Here is an 18262-nt window from a genome sequence, read left to right on the forward strand (position 1 = left end):
TACCCACTAGCCTTATTTGAAAGTATAGCATATTGGATGTTTTCTTGCAAAGCAAAACTTCTACAGTGTTCTAAAAGCAATCAGATGAATATACATTCATCTTAATTTTACATTATCATAGAGAGTTTACTGGCATATTTGTTTGTAGATGTGCACGATGTTAGATGGTCTATTTGTAACTATAGTCATTCAGATCAAAATTCTTTATTCATCCCTCATTTACACTCTACTAATTTATACTTCATTTATAGATATCCCAGGATCAGAGGCAACTGAAGTTAAGGTTGATATGTAAATATTGATTGTTCGTATCTGGGTAGAAAAGCATACAAACGTTTTTAGAGTACATGAAGGCGAATGTTTATTTGGAAAGTTGAATTTCTTGTATACTGAAAATATTTTTTTAAACCAAACATATTCATAAGTGTAATACAGACACCACCTACAATACAAACACATTTTAAGCAAGTTCTACTATGAATATTAACCTAAGCCAACAGAAAATCAGGGAAACCAGTTTCTACATACCTTTTACCTGTTTGGGGTTGTAATCAAACAATTTAAGATATAAAGAAAGCTTTGGCTCAACCCTACTTATTTCACTATGGGCACACTGGGATATATACGACCACAGATTACAAACCCAATCCCTTTATAATCAATGTAAAATTGTTACAAGACTCATATCTTAATGACATGTAAACATTTTTAGGGTTTCAATTGGCAATTATGCTTTAAACGCTTAGAAAATCACACCAACATTTTTCATTTTTGTTCTCTCTTGAGCTCATCTCTTCCATGAATATAAAGTAGGAAAAATATTATTTGAGAATTCCAGCATAATTTCATTGTGCTTTACACTTTTATAAACATGGATACATCTAAAATATCAGATGCCTTTACACCAACAGAATAAATCCCCCAAATTCACATTTTCTTATAAATACACCTGCAAAATTCGTGAAAAACCCTTTTGTATAGCAAAGACCCTGCTTAATTATCTTCGGATTAATAATTTTTGATGGCATGTGCAAATCATTACTGCTCATGGAACAGTAGAGTGCGTTCCTGCAGATTTGGTTTTCTATAAAAATATATTTATGTGTTCACAGGAAAAAAGTTGAGTTGGTATGTGGGGGGTGATTTTCGACACATCATTAGATTATAGGTTTATGAAGTTAGAAGGCATCTTAGCTTTTATCATGTTCAAATTTTTCTTCATAAAAAAGAACACCCTGTGATGGAGAGAAGGTAACTGAGAGAATCATTAGCACTTTAGAGAGACAGTTTGAAGCCAACGGGTCAAGCAACTTGCCTACGGTTTATGTACAAAATCAGTGCTGGAACCAGGAAGAGAACTTGGATTTTCCCAGCCCTTGGACAGCTGTCTAGGAACTGATCCCCACCAACAGGCCTTGAGATTATATACAACCTATTACACTGAAATCCTATTGACAGGAGACTAGAGAAAGTTAGTCATGGACCTATTCCTTCAGTGAAGCTTCCCGGTAGAAACCACATGCTATTGAGAAAAGGTAATAGAGAGTGATAGCAAAAGGCAGTGTGAAAGCAATCTCATTTTTCAAGTCCCTAAGTTTTGGCCGTTCAGAAAATATGAGCAGGAACATCCTTCTTACTCACGCAGTTAACGGAGAACTCTACGATCTAGGAAAAGCAAACATTTCATGATTTGTGTTTCCTTCTAACTTAAAGGTAATTAAATTGATAATAAATCTAATCCTAATGCACTTCTGAGATTATGTCCCTCCTGCAGGATTCTGTTAAAGCCTTGTTTAGCTGATGACAAAGAAGAGCAAGTGGAATACTAGTGGGACTAAACTCAGAAGTCCTAACCTTGGCCTCATCGATAGCTGAGTACCCGAAATTCCTCCCAGGTAAGTCAAAACATGATGATTCTTCCTTGAGAAAAGTTGTGCCTTAAAATTAGATGGGGATGAAGCTCAAGGGGCCAGATGGGTGGGTGCGTGCACCCTCAGAGTGAGGGTGAGGCCCCACAGTAGTGCCTTCCCCCTTTGGGAATTCTTACTTCAGGGGTGTGGTCAAGTCCTGAGCCCACAAAGAATTGTTTTAAATAAGACCTTCTTTTGCCACCTATCCCTTTTGGAGGACAGACAAGGTTTAAAACGATCATTAGATATTCCATGTGGATTATTGCGTTGACCATTATACACACTCCCTCATTTTAGTGCACAAGAAAGCGGGCTACATACATCAAAGTCAAGGGTTTAACAATATACACCGATGGGTACAGTTCAAAAAATAAAGTAAAATCTGTGAGTCCATTTCACTTAAACATAATTAAGAAATACACTTAAGAATGTTGAGGTAAGGTTAAAAATGTTTTCCATAAAATGAGAAGCTCCACACTGAATTTTACTGACAGACATGCATGCACCGTCCTTCATAGTATTTCTAAACCGTTTCCATGATTAATTTAGAAGGACTAGTAGCTCACGTGCCAGGAAATAAATTCCCTGACTTTGTACTGGCTTGGACAGAAGGCGAACATAGAAAACTATCCACCCACCCCCCCGAAGATGTTTAAAGTGTGATACAGGCAAAACCTATGTATAGGAATTTCTACTGTAAACAGTTTTCCTTTTGGGGGGCTGGGGTAGGAGCACACTCAACAACAAAAATTAACTTTGAAAAATATGGAATCATTCCCCTCAATATTTATATGATGATATTTTATTTTGAGACGGTGGGAAAAAGCACATAAGAACAAAACCCAAATGCTTTGTACAAAGTCTTCAGTTTGGGAACCTCATGTGATTGGTTGGAGCTTTGGAATGATGAAACATGGTGCATTACTATATCCTCCAGCTGCACAGACATGCCTGTTAATGTTCTTTTTCTCACTCCAAAATAAAACAATCTCTATTTTAAATTGTGTAAATATTAACATCGTATTTACAATGCATTCATGAAATATATGGAACATAACATTATACAAACATAGAGAAAAGGTACAGGCAGTCAGTTTAGAGATGGAGCTATTAAATAGATACCAATTATTAGACCACAGCATCACGGACACCTCCTGCCTGTTCTTTCATAAGATAACCTGACCACTGCTTCTTTTGCAGCTGAATTGAGTCCAAAACAAAAACACAAAAAACAAAGATATTTTTTGTAGATGTGATGAGTGACAGAAATTACAAATTCACGTTGAAACTGAAAAAGGTAGAATTCTGTTTAAGCATGACCGTCTCTGGGCAAAGAGTTAGGCGCTCAATAAATACTAGCTGATCGTTCACCTAAGACTTCTACTACTCAAATTTTAAATAATAAATTTAGACTGTATATATTCCACGAACTGTTTAAGTAAGACATTCATTCTCTTTACATTTTAAATAACCAGTTTGCTTACCATCTTTCTTTTAACCTGTCAGGAAGCGAAGTCACTAAGACAGTTCTCCGAGACGGAATACACATGTGCGTACACAGAAAACCCACAAGGCAGCAACATCTCTGCAAACACAGTGAAGAGTAAAACCAGGCAAATATGGAGTTCACTGGATGGCTACTTTGGATTCAGGTGAGGTGAATCTAAATACAGGATTTGTTTTGTGTTCTACATTCTGAGCACCTGAAAAAAAAAAACCACAGGCGTGTAGTGCTAGGTGTTTTACTTTTTCAAGGCAGTGCTGTTCTCAACACAACTGCAGGAAGTTCGAATTCTGGATAAAGTCTTTTGCCACAATGTTTCTCTTCCTAGAGGAAAAGTTCTTGCTCCCTTGAAGCAGATACATACGGAATGTTGGTGTGCACCGCTGATGGGTTTCTATGCTCTGCGTTTACGCTCGGAGTGGAAATGGTGCTGTAGAACTTCCATTGCTTTCCACCGATCCTTTCTCCTTCGATCCAGCATAGGCGCCAATAAATGACCCATCCTCACTGAATAGACCGTGGTCACCTTCTCCATAATCGACTAAGCTGTCGGCACTTTCTGTGGCCTGCATATCCCTGTTAAGGGAGCGAAGGCTTCCTTTGAGAGGTTTTTCATCGCTGTCACTAGAAAATAAAAAAGAAGAATTCGACAAAATCTAATGTGAGGTATTCACGTAAAGCAAGACTCATGCACAAGTGCTAACAGGTTTTTAACTTTTCTGGATATTCATATTAGCACTGAAGACGAGACAGGTAAATCCTGAATGACCCCTTTCACAAAGAAATGTTTAAATCGTCATTACCAAATTTGTGTCGTTCTGAGTAACCCCTCCTGCTTCCCTTTAAAACTGAGACATGCAGATATCCAATCTGTTGATTACATGGAGAACAAATGTTATTTCCTTCCCTTTCATGAACTTCTGGAACCCTCGTCTCGAACTCAAGTCTCAGTCTTCTTTCTTTACCTTTGATCCTGCATGTTCCTCCAAATCCCTCCAGAAATGTCTCTCTTGTTTAGGTTAATCAATCAAATTCTGTTTCTTGTAACCAAAGAACTTTCTTGAGTTTCTAAACTCAGGTTTGTTAAATGAGAAAAAAAAAAAAAGCTGGCATTTTTAGAACAGAAATACTACAAGTATCCTACATTCATTTATGCTTTGCATTCTATTCAACAAAAGCAAGTCTGAGTTAGTACAAGGTCTATAAAATGATATAGTTTTCTTAATTTCTAGACGATGGGGTTTTTTTTAATATCAACTTCCATCACACTAGAAAGCTGTACACCAGATTAGAAGATTTTATAAAATTCTAAAAAAGGAAAATTTGGGAGAAAAATATAATTGCTGTGCTATTAGCACTTGAATGTGGTAGTCCCTGGTGCTGGTCATCCAATAGGTCCATATCTCAGCCTGCTGGAAGTGTGGCAGGATGATACTTCACTGCCCTCTGAGTTAGTTAGGCATTGCCATGGGACTTGCTTTGGCCAAAGTGAGCAGAGGTGACATATGTCACTTTCCAGCCAGTACTCCGTTTGCCATGTTCCATTTCCTCTGCTGTGCTGACCCCTCAGTGCTCGCTCACCAGCCGGTGCTCCCAAGTGACCAAGATGGCTCGAGCCATCTGTGTTGCACACGCAACTTGAGAAAGAAAAATATATGGCGTTGTTTTCAACAGCAGCGTGACCCAGACTGTCCTGACTCATATAGTAATTGGCTCCCGAACTGGGCTGCTACAGTTATAAAAGCAAATACGAAGAAAACAAAAAGACAAAATGTGGCATTACCTTAAGGACCAGGCCACAAATAGCGAGCAACTCTTACCAGAAGACGAGAATTCACGTTATGTAACTGTCTCCCTGCATAATTTTCCAGGTAAACATGTAGTTTTGGGGAAAGAAAGATGATGGAAACTGTATTAACTAACAGGATGCCAGGTGAAAGCTTGCAAGGGACGATTGTACCCGTCTTTTTACAGCAGCAGCAAAATATGAGGGAATGGGTTTTAAATAAGGCATGTCTTCGTTTTTTCCTCATAAAATCGAACCAGTAATATCTATCTTTCAAAAGTATTTTCAACAGTTGCCATAGGCTCTCAGTGATCCCTGCCTTGTGGGATTTGAGTCACAATTTCCTAAATTTGTATAATTCCAAGTTTTCTTTTTGTCTCTCTCCCTTCAGCCTTTAATGCTCCTTCTCCGTGGAAACTACCTCAGATGGAAGGAAGAAGAAGAAGTATAGTGCAAAGTAGAGCCTAGAAGGAGGCTCAGATGTACATCAGTTAATGCAGGATGGCTAATCAGAATACTCCACATCCCTGATTCTAGTCATGATCCAGGGTGAGGCCACTCAGAGCCAAGCAAGTCCATTATTTGATATGGATGCTGGTCTTGTGTGCCAAACGGCCATATACGCCTGGAGACTGTAACAGCTCCTTTGGCTGCAGTATAGAGGACCTGACTGAAAACAGTGGCATCCTAGAAAAGAACAGGTAAGAAAAGAAGAGGTACCTACCTCATTTCAGATTTCTTGCAATTTCTCCTACGTGTGACACACTTTTATACCTTCATAAGTTTGCTCTGGTAGTTAAGAGTAACGCAGTCTTTTTCATCCTTTCCTCCTTTGGAATGGACCCTTCCCACAACTTCTCTTAGGCAGAAATGGTTGCTCCCTTTTCCGCTCTTATTCTCTTTCATTAATTACAGTTATTTATTTGCATTGATACTTTTTTCCTCTGAAGACTAGGTTCATCTTGAGGACATGCTCTGTGACTCAATCAATCACCTTTTAGGTACACACCGTAGGTGCACAGGATACATGTTTATGGGTGTAAACTCCATACAACCTGGGTTCACAATGGCCACGGTGAGGAGAGACTACAAGCTGTTTTGGCTACTCCATCTATAGCTACTCAATCTAAATAACAGTAGTGTCCTCTGCATAACACCTTTCAAGAAAAGTGTCCTAGCACACACGCTACCTAGATAGCGGTTACATCCCCACCTCAGCACAGAGAAATTTGATTGGGCCACTTAAGGCCCTTTGTTTTCTTTTTAAACTATTCTTTATAGGAGTATTAAAATATAGTCCTGTAATCGTTAAGAACAAACACTTTTTTCTATTTGTAAGCTGATGATGAATATGTGCTCTGCTACATTTTTCAGTGGAACGTCATGTTTACCTGTATTCACCGAAGGTTTCGTCTTTCACTGACTGAACTTCTGGGTCTGGATGCAGATCTTCCTTTTCTTTTACTGAAAAAAGGGGGAGGGGAGTAATACAAGTAATTTTTAAAGACATATTGAACAGTGCTGTTGACAGTGAAAGTCAGGTTTGTTGTGGTGTACAAACTAAGGGGAATTAAGAAAAAGTCAATCATTTGGTGGTTCTCTCTCTCTTACTCCAAACTGCCTCAGTAAGCAGAATATTCAAGTCTATAATGACACAGAATAAATTAGATTTATTCTGCATCGGGGGATACAGGCCCAGGAGGCTCTTGCTTCACTTTACCAGGAAAACTCAAACTAAAGCCCTTCTTCATGGCACCTTTTACTACTACTTGCCGAGACCTGAGAGTTTCTCGTAGTTGTCCTGAAAATGAAATGCTGACTTGTTTTTCTTTTCTGGGCACGATTTGAAGAAGCTTCTTCAGAATTGGGATAGGGCAACATTTCACAAATGACAATTCGTTGGGACACTCAAAAGGAAATGCTCTCTCTCTCTAAAATTACTTAGAGCATTCATGAGTCATTAAAAATCTAATTCCTAACAAATTCAGTCTAAACAAGAAAAAACATGTATAGTGGCATAAATTCTGTGTAACTTGACAATTTAGAAATTATTCTCTTGTTTGATTTTGCAGTATACATCATGGGCTCCCCAAAATATTTTGCTGGATGAATCGTAAGCCAGTAAAAAATTTCACACTGATCTGAACATCAACAAACGAATAGCACTGGGATCTAAATCTTTCCCCCTATGTAAAAGCATCATGAATGCTAAGCAAAAATAATAATAATAGTAACAGAACATGTATATCTGAAAAAGACAAACGAAATTTGGAAATTGAATGAAATTAAAGCCAAGCCAGATATTAATTATTAATTAATTAATTCAAGAGGCAGTGTATCTGATATATGTCATGGTAATAAGAAGTGCATTCCCAGCACTGGTTAAGTTTAACACAGTTGACTAGCAGAGCCAGTACTATTAGAATGGACTAATGCAAAACATCTCTGGGTCATGAATGTGTAGAGAGGCGTACTATAAACGGGTGCTTCTTTAGACATTAAAATATATGTGTGTGACTTAGTAACAGGTCTTACCAACATCTGTGATACTTTACAGATAGAAAATAGAAGCTTGGAAGTATTATATGTCTCCCTAGAGCCTATTTTATATACTAGAAACAAGAAAGCAACCAACCAGAGATAATATTCTAGACCCCACGTATTCCCTTCGGTTAGTTAATATAGGAATTTTTCCCCCTCTCAGTATACTGTACACCTAATGTTCTAATATCAATTTGACTTAAATGTGTAATTAAAAAAATTAAAGATGTCTCTGAAGACAGCCCCCGAGAAATTAAAGACAATTTAATAAAATTCAAAGTCATATTAAGAAACAACTTTACCTGAGTACTTTCCACCTTTGTTCCTCTTCACAAAGCAAACAGTCAACAACATTAGGGTGAGAAGAGCAATCGCACACATCAATCCAATAAACCAGCCTTGCGTGGAGATGTCATCATATAAACCAGCATATTCTGTTGTACAAAGAGAAGTCACACGTTGAGCGCTAGAAACGGTCTTTGGAATTATGTCCTTCTGGGGAAAATTAAACACCATTTTTAAACGTACAAAATAGCATCAATTTTATTTTTTCCTTGGAACGACCCTAGAGGGAATGTGATTCGAAGGACATTTCATTGGGAGAATACTGATAAATCATTTAATCATTTTTTAGAAAGGGCCCTCTCAAATTGCGTTTGATTCTGTGGATGAAAACCAAAGACAGACAGTAGAGACAGATGCAGTTAAATACAGCAGTAACAGCAAGCAAGCAAAAGCACAAGCTGCCTCGGTTACATGCAGGTTGCTATGGAGACGCTGGGGTTTTGGTTGTGGTTTACTTTTGGGTTTCTGTTATTAACACACGTTAATTAGCAGCAGACATTTTTAGGCAACTACTCTGGTAAAAACAATAAGGGATAACTCGGACCTTGATGAAACATTTTTTGTTTTGACAATTTTAAAATGCTATGCCAAAACAAATGGAAACTACTGTTGTTATAGCTAACATACTTCGTATTTTTATCTTTAATATAGGAAGTATGTAACATTAAATAATCTACAGAACACAGATGTATTGTCTATGATGGCTCCAAACAGAGTCTCATTTCTCACCTCTCCCTCTTGTCTCAATTACATCTTCAAAAATGCTATTGTTATCAACCCAATTCTTAGTCAATAGGCGAACTATATGTTCAGCTCCCGGCTCAAATGTCTCTACTGGGTGAATCTTTTGAGTAAGATTTACTCCTTCTGATATCTTCCCGACACGTTTACCTAAGAAACGTACACAGTTAAATCATACGAATTGTCATCACTGAAAAGTAGGACATGAAAAGTAAAAAAGTATTGTTATTTGAGATGAATAAGAGAGCCCTTTGTAGCATTTTTTCCCTCAGTTTCTGAATTATCAGAAGATCAAGAAAAGCAACGTTTCAAGATTTTCTTTTTTAATATGCTGATATGGAGTAAATGAAATGAACTGAATTCATGTCCTTTTAAGACGATGCACTTACTTATTAATGAAGTGATACTATAAATCCGCCTGGTCATATGAATGGTTTAAAACCAAACACGGACTTCAAAAAACTATACAATGTCATCCGTTGCAATTTGGACTTTCACAAACCTAGCAGGGACGGAATATGGCAATTTTGGCTTATAAGTGAAAGCATATGGCATTAAAGTCTTAACTCTGTATTATTACTTCTTTTTGCTTTGGTTGTCTTCATAAATATTGGTGGAATAGCATCACAGTATGCTCATATATTAAATATTTGAAAATTGTAGGAACTTAAGCTACATAAAAGTGCAGGTTTACAGGTACATTTAAATGAAATGCATTGAGATTTTCAGAGTGAGAAATTTACACGTTTCAAGAGAAACGTGAATATGTCAATATATTAATTGTAGAATATCAGTAGCAGATAAAAATATGACTCAAGTGTCATTAAAATATACATTTAATGTCTAATACTATAACAAAATACCTAAAATATTTTTCCTTTTGATCCATACTTTTGCTAAGAATTAACTCAATTAAATAAATGTAAACCAAGAAATGTTAACAAGTTATTTGAAAATGAAATATATTCCATGTTGAGAATATTAGGAGTCATTACACTGTTTTAAGTGAGAATGTGTCACACGTTAAAATTTAGTTACAACTTTTCACCACAGAGTAAAAATTGATTAAATAGTTACTGATAACACAAGGAGCGTTAAAAAATGGCACCATGGGAAAAATAAGACCAGTTATATTAGCTGAAGAAAGCCTTCAAGATTGAGCATCATTGAAACAAAACACAATTAATTTTGCCCTTGAAAAACAGAAATTTAGTGTTATATTAAGTAGCGCAAGCTTTTGAAAAATAGAGCAAAGCAAGGGTTTTATTCAAACCAGTAATGACACAAAAAAGAATATTTCTGATTAACTCCATTTTTCCCCCAGTTAGATTATGGAATGTGAGCCACCTGAAACTCAGAGTGACAACCAGAAAATGATGGGGGAAAAAAATGCTTGTGTATCAAATCCCATTCTCTGATTTAATGCCAGATGACCTTAAAAGGTGCCATCTATGCAAAGAGAACAAAGATACACAGAAATAATTCCAATTTGCACAGAAGTTATCATTTTTAGAGAATTTAGTGATAGCAAGATGGATTTCCTCAATAGAAGTATATATATATGTATATTATTTTTTCTCTCTTTTTCTCAAAGATCATGCTGAAATTGAGTGGCAGAAGGAGATTACAGTTTCTTTCCTGTAAATATGGCAAGATAGGCCTATAGAAGAAAAATCAGTGTCAACTAGGGAAGGGGACAGTAGCTGAAAATGCAGGATCCTGAAAAAGAGCACAAACATACTAGTAAGAAACATTTTCAAATTACAATATATGAGTGAAGAAATCTGCTGTAAAACACTCAAGCACATTAGTTATATCTTTAATTTGCAGAAAAGATGTAGCGTCATTTATAAAACCACATAAACAGCATTTTCTACCCTCTGAAAAGAGTTTGTCAAACATAAACACAACCAAGCCCAAATTCTCCAAATATTTCCATAGATACTAGAATGCCTAGCTATTGTAAGGCAATTTTGTGAATTTCTTTTCTTACATGCTTCAAATTGGCAGGAATGGGATTAGCATTTCTGACACATACTACGGTCTTGGTCCTAAAAAACAACCACCCTCTCCATGCCCTAAATTCTGATTTAGAGAATACAAAAGTTGCATGTTTACATTACCACTATTCTGACTTACTTTCTTTGTGTTGAACACTTGATATCCGTTTGAACTCTTGAGAAAGAAGAAACTTTTAAGTTACTAGAAAGTTTTCAATCACCATCTTTAAATCTACCTCTTAGGAGTAAGTAAATGAGTTCTTCATTTCACGTGGTGTCTAATCCATCCTTGGGAATAACTTGTGGGTTTTGGGGGAGAAACCATTTTGAATATATACATATATATTTTTTCCCCATAAAAGGGAGTTTGGAGTATTTAGGGAGTCTGAGGAAAACATAAGCTCTTCATTATTTAGCTACAGTAGGAACAAAATGAGAGGAAGAAACAAACTGACTATAAAGGTCACAGCATAACCATTCACACAAACCCATTGATTTTATACTGATTCACAAACTTCAATACATTTCCATATGTATCTTTTATAAATGATAGACAATGCAATTTTCTTCATTATTTTCTTTTTCCATAGTCTAGAAATTGGGAAAGCATCCAGAACACATAAATGACACATAAATGACTTATCTGTATTTCCCTTCCTACCATTTCCCTTCCTACCATCTCCCATTTCCTTTTGCCTGCCTCAGATATCCCTCTAAATCTGATGGACTTGAACTCTACACAAGGCCCTCTTTTTAAACTTATTAGTGTGTATATCCATTCCTCCAATCCATTTCCCTTTCTTGGTCTACCTTCTTATTTTCTCTCCTGATGCCCTGTTGATAACATAGAAAGCTTAGTAAAAATACCGCTAAAATCATAATTGGAGAAATAATTTGGGAAGGGAAATGGCCTGAGTTGGGAAAAAAAAAAAAAAAAGTGCAATTGCATTAGGAGAATTGTACAAGTGAAACCAGAGATTTATGAGCCATTTTCAAGCTAGTTACTTGGCATCAACTAGTAGAGAGTAAACTAAAATTGATAAATGAATCAATGTATATATGAGTCATGACATGGAGGTGAAATGTCTTAGATCAGCGTTGCTGATCAGCGTTGCAAAATGTCTACCAGTGCAAGAGGCAAATATTTTCCCGTGTGGAAACATTTCCACAAGAAAAATATCCCTCTACTAATCTTACGAGTAACTTTTTGACCTTATATCCCCCTATTTTAATTAAGCAAAATTATAGTTCCTGACCTTCTATACACTAAGGCTATAGTTTGATTACTGATGTGTAGAAGTTCATACATTGAGGCAATGTGAACTTTAGAAACAAGATAAATTCTCTACGTCAGTGGAAAACAGAAGGTCAGACAGACTGAGATCACAATCATTTCTAATTTACAGTGACGAGCATGATGCAGCCCTTTCAGAGCAGTTTAAAACATAGCACGCATAAACCTCCTGTACTTACTCCCTTCTCCTAACGTGGAGCTTTCCTCAGTGATGGGTTTTCCACAGCCCTTTGAAGTGCAAGCCCTCAAGTAGAATTTGTACTTGGTAGTTGCATTGAGGTTTGAGAGACGCCAGCTGGGCTTTGATGGAGTTGTAATGTTGATATCATTTAGTTCTCCAATCTCATAGGTGTCATTTACTAAAGAAATAAACAGGCATATCAACGACTCAAATTTCACAGCCTTAACCATTCAAGTTATGTTGTCTCTTATTTTTGCTTCTATGTATGCTTGTGGTCTGCAAGATATTATCTTAATTATTCAGAGCTATCAACTTACTTAATTCTCTGAGGTAGGTGTAATTATTATGATGTATTATACATGAGAAAATTAAGGTCTAGCAACAATAAACACCTTGCCTAGACCTAGAGCCACTAACTGGCAAACTGGGATTTGAATCCAAACTACAGCCTTTTAACTCCAGAGCCCATGTTCTTTTTTTTTTTTTTTTGCCGTACGCAGGCCTCTCACTGTTGTGGCCTCTCCCGTTGCGGAGCACAGGCTCCGGACGCGCAGGCTCAGCGGCCATGGCTCACAGGCCCAGCCGCTCCGCGGCATGTGGGATCTTCCCGGACCGGGGCACGAACCCGTGTCCCCTGCATCGGCAGGCAGACTCTCAACCACTGCGCCACCAGGGAAGCCCCAGAGCCCATGTTCTTAATCACTATGCCATACTGGAAAATCACTCCAGCTTTACCACATCTATTTAAAATGATGAACTTTCCCCCATTATTATATTTTCATTGAACCCTTAAGTATTTTTTAATCTCCCTCTGGTGTGATAATTTGAACAATAATCTACATGAGTCTTCTATAGTTTCTGGTTTAATACGTGGCACCAAATAAGTATTCACATATGTAGACTCAAGAAACTGATAAATTACATATTTTTAAATATCTACTGTATACTAAGCACTATGTAAAGTGATATATGGAAAGAGATGATTTAGATAGTGCCTTTCAAAGAATCTGCCACATAGCAAGATCATGATAGTTGTGCAAGGGCACAAAGTACTCTAAGATTGCCGTAAGAATAATACAAGAGATGAAATGGTATTTCCAAAACTGTGCAGCCATTAGTGGTAAGAAAACAACTAGAATAAACACTCTTGACTCTCAGTCCAAGAGACCATAAAAAAATACATTTACTCTTTAACATAAAAATGCCTCCATTGGTCTATATAATGCAACGATATGAATGGAAACGAAAAAGAAACTAATAATCCAAACACAGGAAAGAAGAAAGTAAAATAATCACCATTTGTAGATTATTGGAGAGCATTCCTGTAAAATACCACCAATCAATTGAAAAACTACCACAGTCAACGTAAGAATTCAGGAAAGTACAGAGAGAGCTCTCATATACACACTCGACAACTATTTAGAACATATAAGAGCCACAAAAATATATAAGCCACCTAAAAATATTTCAATCACTTAATATTAATAGAGAGCAGAATAAGTGTATAATATCATTTTATTAAAAAATCCACATATCAAGTAGTACAGTAACCACTGCAATTGTTACTATTTCAGCCTTTTCTCTATATATACTAAGAACTTGTTTTAAAAATAAATTTATATATTATATACAGATCAGCATGAAGGTTAGAATTTAATGTTGAGTTTCTTCATTATGAGGATAAAGATAAGGCATATCTTTATCAAGCAAAGTGACATTTGGAAAGTCTTCAAATATTTCTTCAGTGCTTTCTGCATGTTTGAAATCCAGTTCATGGAATAGTGTAGGCTTTACAGTTCAGCATCTAGAATGACTGAGCTGGGTCTGAATCCTTGTGTAACACTTATTTTACTGCACAGCTCTCTGTAAGTGAGCTCTATATGCTTCTCGTCCATAAAGTAGTGATGGTACATACCTCATAGATTTCCTCTTTTAATGAAAAAAAAATGCAGGGAGAATTCTTAGTACTTACTGATCCTGCTATATACCAAACACTCAAAGACACTAAAATGCTGCCTCTATTAGGGTTATGGCTGTATCCATTTAATCATAGGTACCTAAAACAGAATAGGCCATCAGAAGCTAAAGCTGGTACCTGACCTGAATGGCTGCAAGCCTTGAACTGACTGATGGCAGTTCAGGGCTATGATCAAGTTGACTTTTGCAAGCAGTGTAGACTGGGTTTCTATAGTCCTGGTGTTTTTGTTGTTGTTTAGGAATTCATGTCTTCAAAGTTTAAATTTTTTCCATGAGCTCAGTCCCCTAATTTTCATTTTGCGATGATGCCTAGATTTGAAAACTATTGAAGATGGGAGGCGTTATGATTAAAATGAGCTGATTTCATCTAAACATGTTTGTTTGATTTTTTTTAACCTAACGGCACAGCAGCATAGGGGGAGAGCCTAGGGTAATGGTCCAAAGACAGCTTCTTGTTTCTCTCAATATTACATGACTGTACCACTGGGCTACCAATAGAGGATTCTCAAATACAAATAGATGCAGGGTTGAGATTGGAAACATGCACCAGAGACAGAACAGGCAGTGTAGTTTGGAAGTTAGTGCACTTTGAATCTCCACTACATCATTAAGTTTTTCTTTGCGTATTTCCTAATGCTCAAAGCCTCGTATATATACGTATTAAATGCATGTTTTCTGTACCTATTAACATACTGCTTTTCTTCTAAAACAGGAATTGGCAAACCTTTCCGAAAAGGACTAGATTGTAAATATTTTAGCCTTTGTGGGCTATGCAATCTTTGTGGCAACTACTCAGCTTTGCCACTTTAGTGAGAAAGCAGCTATAGACAAATTTAAGTGAGTGGACATGGCCGTGTTGCAATAAAGCGTTCTTTATACAAACAGGCAGCAGGCTGGATTTGGTCTGCCAGCCGGTTTACAAACCCCTGTGCTGTAAAGGAAGTATGCCAGCTTACAAACCATGAATTGGATTCTCAGCATGGTAAACCAAGTACGCAACCAGGAAAAATGAAACATTACTAGGCAAATCCAGTTCAAATATGTACTTACTTATCTGGTACTGTAATAGATAGCCAGTTAAGTTTCCATTTAATTTCTTAGGTAGTCCCCAGGATAAAGTGGCAGTGTCTTTATCAACTTTGATGACCTTGAGAAAAGTTGGCTTTTCAGGTACTGGAAAACACAAGATCAACAACAGACCCTCAGAAATTGGTAAATTTCTTTTAAAAAAATACAGTTTATTAAATTGAGAAGCTAACTCATATGACGTAAGTACAGATTAACTAATAAGGGAGGAAATGTCTTGGCCATTGGGATATTTACTTGGTTATTTATTTTAAATTGTTATTTATTTAAAAATTGGATATTAAATTTGTTAAATACATCGTTATTCTACATAGTTATTCTCTCACCTCCTTCTGGTGTTTGAAATATATAAGGCTCACTCTCTGGACCAGCTCCTTTGGAATTATAGGCTAAGACTGTTAAGTGAAATTCACTAAAGGCATCTAGGGAAGGAACCATTCCATAGTTTCTTTGTCCTGAAAATCTCAGAATGTTTACTTCTTTAGGATATGTTCTTCCATCCAACAGACTTTTTGTTTTCCACCAATTTACCTGCAATGAAAATAGGAACGCTTTAACACATCAGCCGTGGTGACACATTCTCTTTTGGCTTCTTCTGGAATCAGTTCTTATTTACAGGAAATCTATTAATTCCACAGCGAGAAGAAGAAAATCTATGATAAAAACCTGATATCCTTTCAGATGTCCATGTACTCTTTCCTTTGGAATTGTTGACCAAGTAACTTTAACTAATGTGCTGTTTATCACATCCACCCCATGGATCACTGGAGCTGTATCAGGATCTGTTAAGCACATAAGAAGGATTAGCTTTCAGTAATCTCCAAGCACGATCATTAAGATCATTTCCAAAAGGTGATCTTTCATGTTTTTTAATCTGAGGAAAACACTTGTCTGAAATCAATTGCAAATGGAACCAAGAGTTTCTCATTACAGAAGAGTTTCAGGGTCCAAATAGGTTTCTAGAGAAGAGGAGAGCCTGGACCACACTGAGAAAAGCCCCCCTTCAGATGGATACAGTGTGGGCAATGTAACTGGAAACACTGGCCAGTAAAATTTTCTGTGGGCATCTGCCTCTGGAAACATGTGAGCTAAACTAATAATATAACTAAAATTACTTGGGAGTTCGATGAATCTAATATTCATAAGAAGAGCTGACATTAATTGAGCATATTCTGTGTGTCAGACACTGTGCTGAGGGCCTATACTGGATTGGCTCACATCATTGTTAGAACCACCCCATAAAGTGGTATTATTATCCCCATTCTACAGGGGAGCTAACTACACGCGAATAAACCAAACCCACCACAGCCAAGACTAATATATTAGTTCACAGGGAGAAGTCCTGTGTAGTGAGAATTTAGGTAGCAGGTGAACTAGACCTTCTTCTATTCTTGGATCAAAATATTACTTTGGATACTGCAAGAACAATGAGAATAACTCCTACCGTGTACAGATTTGGAATGCAGTCTTTCCTTTTTCCGATAATTTATTTGCAGCTGTTATTATGGTATAAATATTTAATAAGATCACCAGTACCTCAGAACTCTGTGTGTGTGTGTGCATGCGCGCACGTGAGATTCCATATGCAAATCTGGGTGTGCACCTCATCTTCGTTAGGAAGGCTCCAGCTCTGAGGCCAGGGTGCGACAGCAGACAGCTATTAGGAAGTCCTTGACAAGTAAGGGTAGATGTGATTGGAAACCTTATGACAGTTATGCTGCTTAACTGTGGGCACTGCTGATTCCAAGTCTTTGATTTTCATGATAGAAATAGCTTTTTTGGGAAACTGAATAAAATTAAACCTTTCAACATTCTTCCTTACCACCCTATACTGACTGATCAACTCTCCTGCGGTCAACCCTGGAGTAGAAACCGTGTGTTATATGTCTTTTTATCTCCTACAGCTAGTACATCCACTTTGCATGCAGTAGTCACTCAAAAATATTCATCGACAGAGTGTAATATACTTGAGAGAAACTATTATTAAGTACTTGGGGTTTCAGGTGCACCACTTACAGTCTTCTCCAGAATACAGAATCACTGACTGAGGCTCAGGGCCAGAGCCCAGGTGATTGATGGCTTGGACCTGGACATCATATGGAGCATAGACAGCAGACGTCATCACCCGCAGGGTGTGGTTTGTGACTGTTTCTTCCTCCCACTCCACCGGGGCTCCCTGTGGTTTCCAGGTCACTCTGTACTCCAGTCCAGGTCCATTCTGCTCCATGGGTTTCAGAGGCTAAAACAGAAGGCCACACTCATCCCGTGTGATCACAGATATGCTGAGTCAGAGACACAGAAGCCACCCTAAGTGGCCCAAGAAACACTGCCATAAAGGTATCATTTCTTGGGAGATCTTCAGTCCCCCTCTTTGGTTTGGAAATACTTGTGAAAAATGTTGTCATTCTGTAAATTTAACCTTGAAAGTTACTCCCTTACCTCCCCAAGTAGAGACTCTCACAATTTAGATGCCTGGATTATGCCTAACAGTTCACGTATGAAAGAATTTACTAAGAGATTCCACAGAGGGTTTTAGCTTTTGTTTACACTTTGTTCTATATTCTGTTTTGGTGTTTTTTCCACTTGCAGAGAAGTTGCAGAATAAAAAGGACACGGCCATGAATTCCAGGGATGTAAATGGGATTTTTTCCATGGCTTTTCAGTCAGAACTCTTTCTACCTGACTCCCTCCATCCTCCTCCATCTTCCTTCCAAGAGAAGAGAGACAGCAAGTAAATATTTTTGGATAATATGCATTTTTATACATTAGTACCCAGAAGATGTACTCCTCTCTACAATAAAATATTTCCCCAGCTCCTTGCCCATTCTCTATTTCTTTTATGAGAAAGCGCTTCCCACCCTCCACTTTATTTTGCTGTATAGAAATATATAATGGAG

At 37.3% G+C, this 18262-nt stretch overlaps 1 protein-coding gene across 6 annotated transcripts in view; it reads right to left on the bottom strand.

Moving 5' to 3' along the window:
• Positions 1-2690: 2690 nt before the first annotated feature.
• Positions 2691-18262, bottom strand: part of CHL1 (cell adhesion molecule L1 like) — a 194788-nt gene continuing 179216 nt past the window's right edge. For 2 of the 6 annotated variants that reach the window (XM_060161334.1, XM_060161333.1), the window contains exons 19-27: positions 17382-17604; positions 16032-16147; positions 15692-15896; positions 15330-15452; positions 12301-12480; positions 8816-8977; positions 8044-8175; positions 6592-6664; positions 2691-4038 (exon numbers count right to left, since the gene is read on the bottom strand). In XM_060161334.1, the coding sequence (XP_060017317.1) occupies positions 3822-4038; positions 6592-6664; positions 8044-8175; positions 8816-8977; positions 12301-12480; positions 15330-15452; positions 15692-15896; positions 16032-16147; positions 17382-17604 (1431 nt within the window). In that variant the 3' untranslated portion in view covers positions 2691-3821. Of the gene's footprint in view, positions 4039-4217; positions 4285-6591; positions 6665-8043; positions 8237-8815; positions 8978-12300; positions 12481-15329; positions 15453-15691; positions 15897-16031; positions 16148-17381; positions 17605-18262 lie in introns of those variants that run through there. The other 4 variants (XM_060161338.1, XM_060161335.1, XM_060161337.1 and 1 more) reach the window with 3 other exon arrangements.

This window comes from Lagenorhynchus albirostris, chromosome 10 (genome assembly GCF_949774975.1).
Source record: "Lagenorhynchus albirostris chromosome 10, mLagAlb1.1, whole genome shotgun sequence".
In the NCBI taxonomy this organism is placed as follows: Eukaryota; Metazoa; Chordata; class Mammalia; order Artiodactyla; family Delphinidae; genus Lagenorhynchus; species Lagenorhynchus albirostris.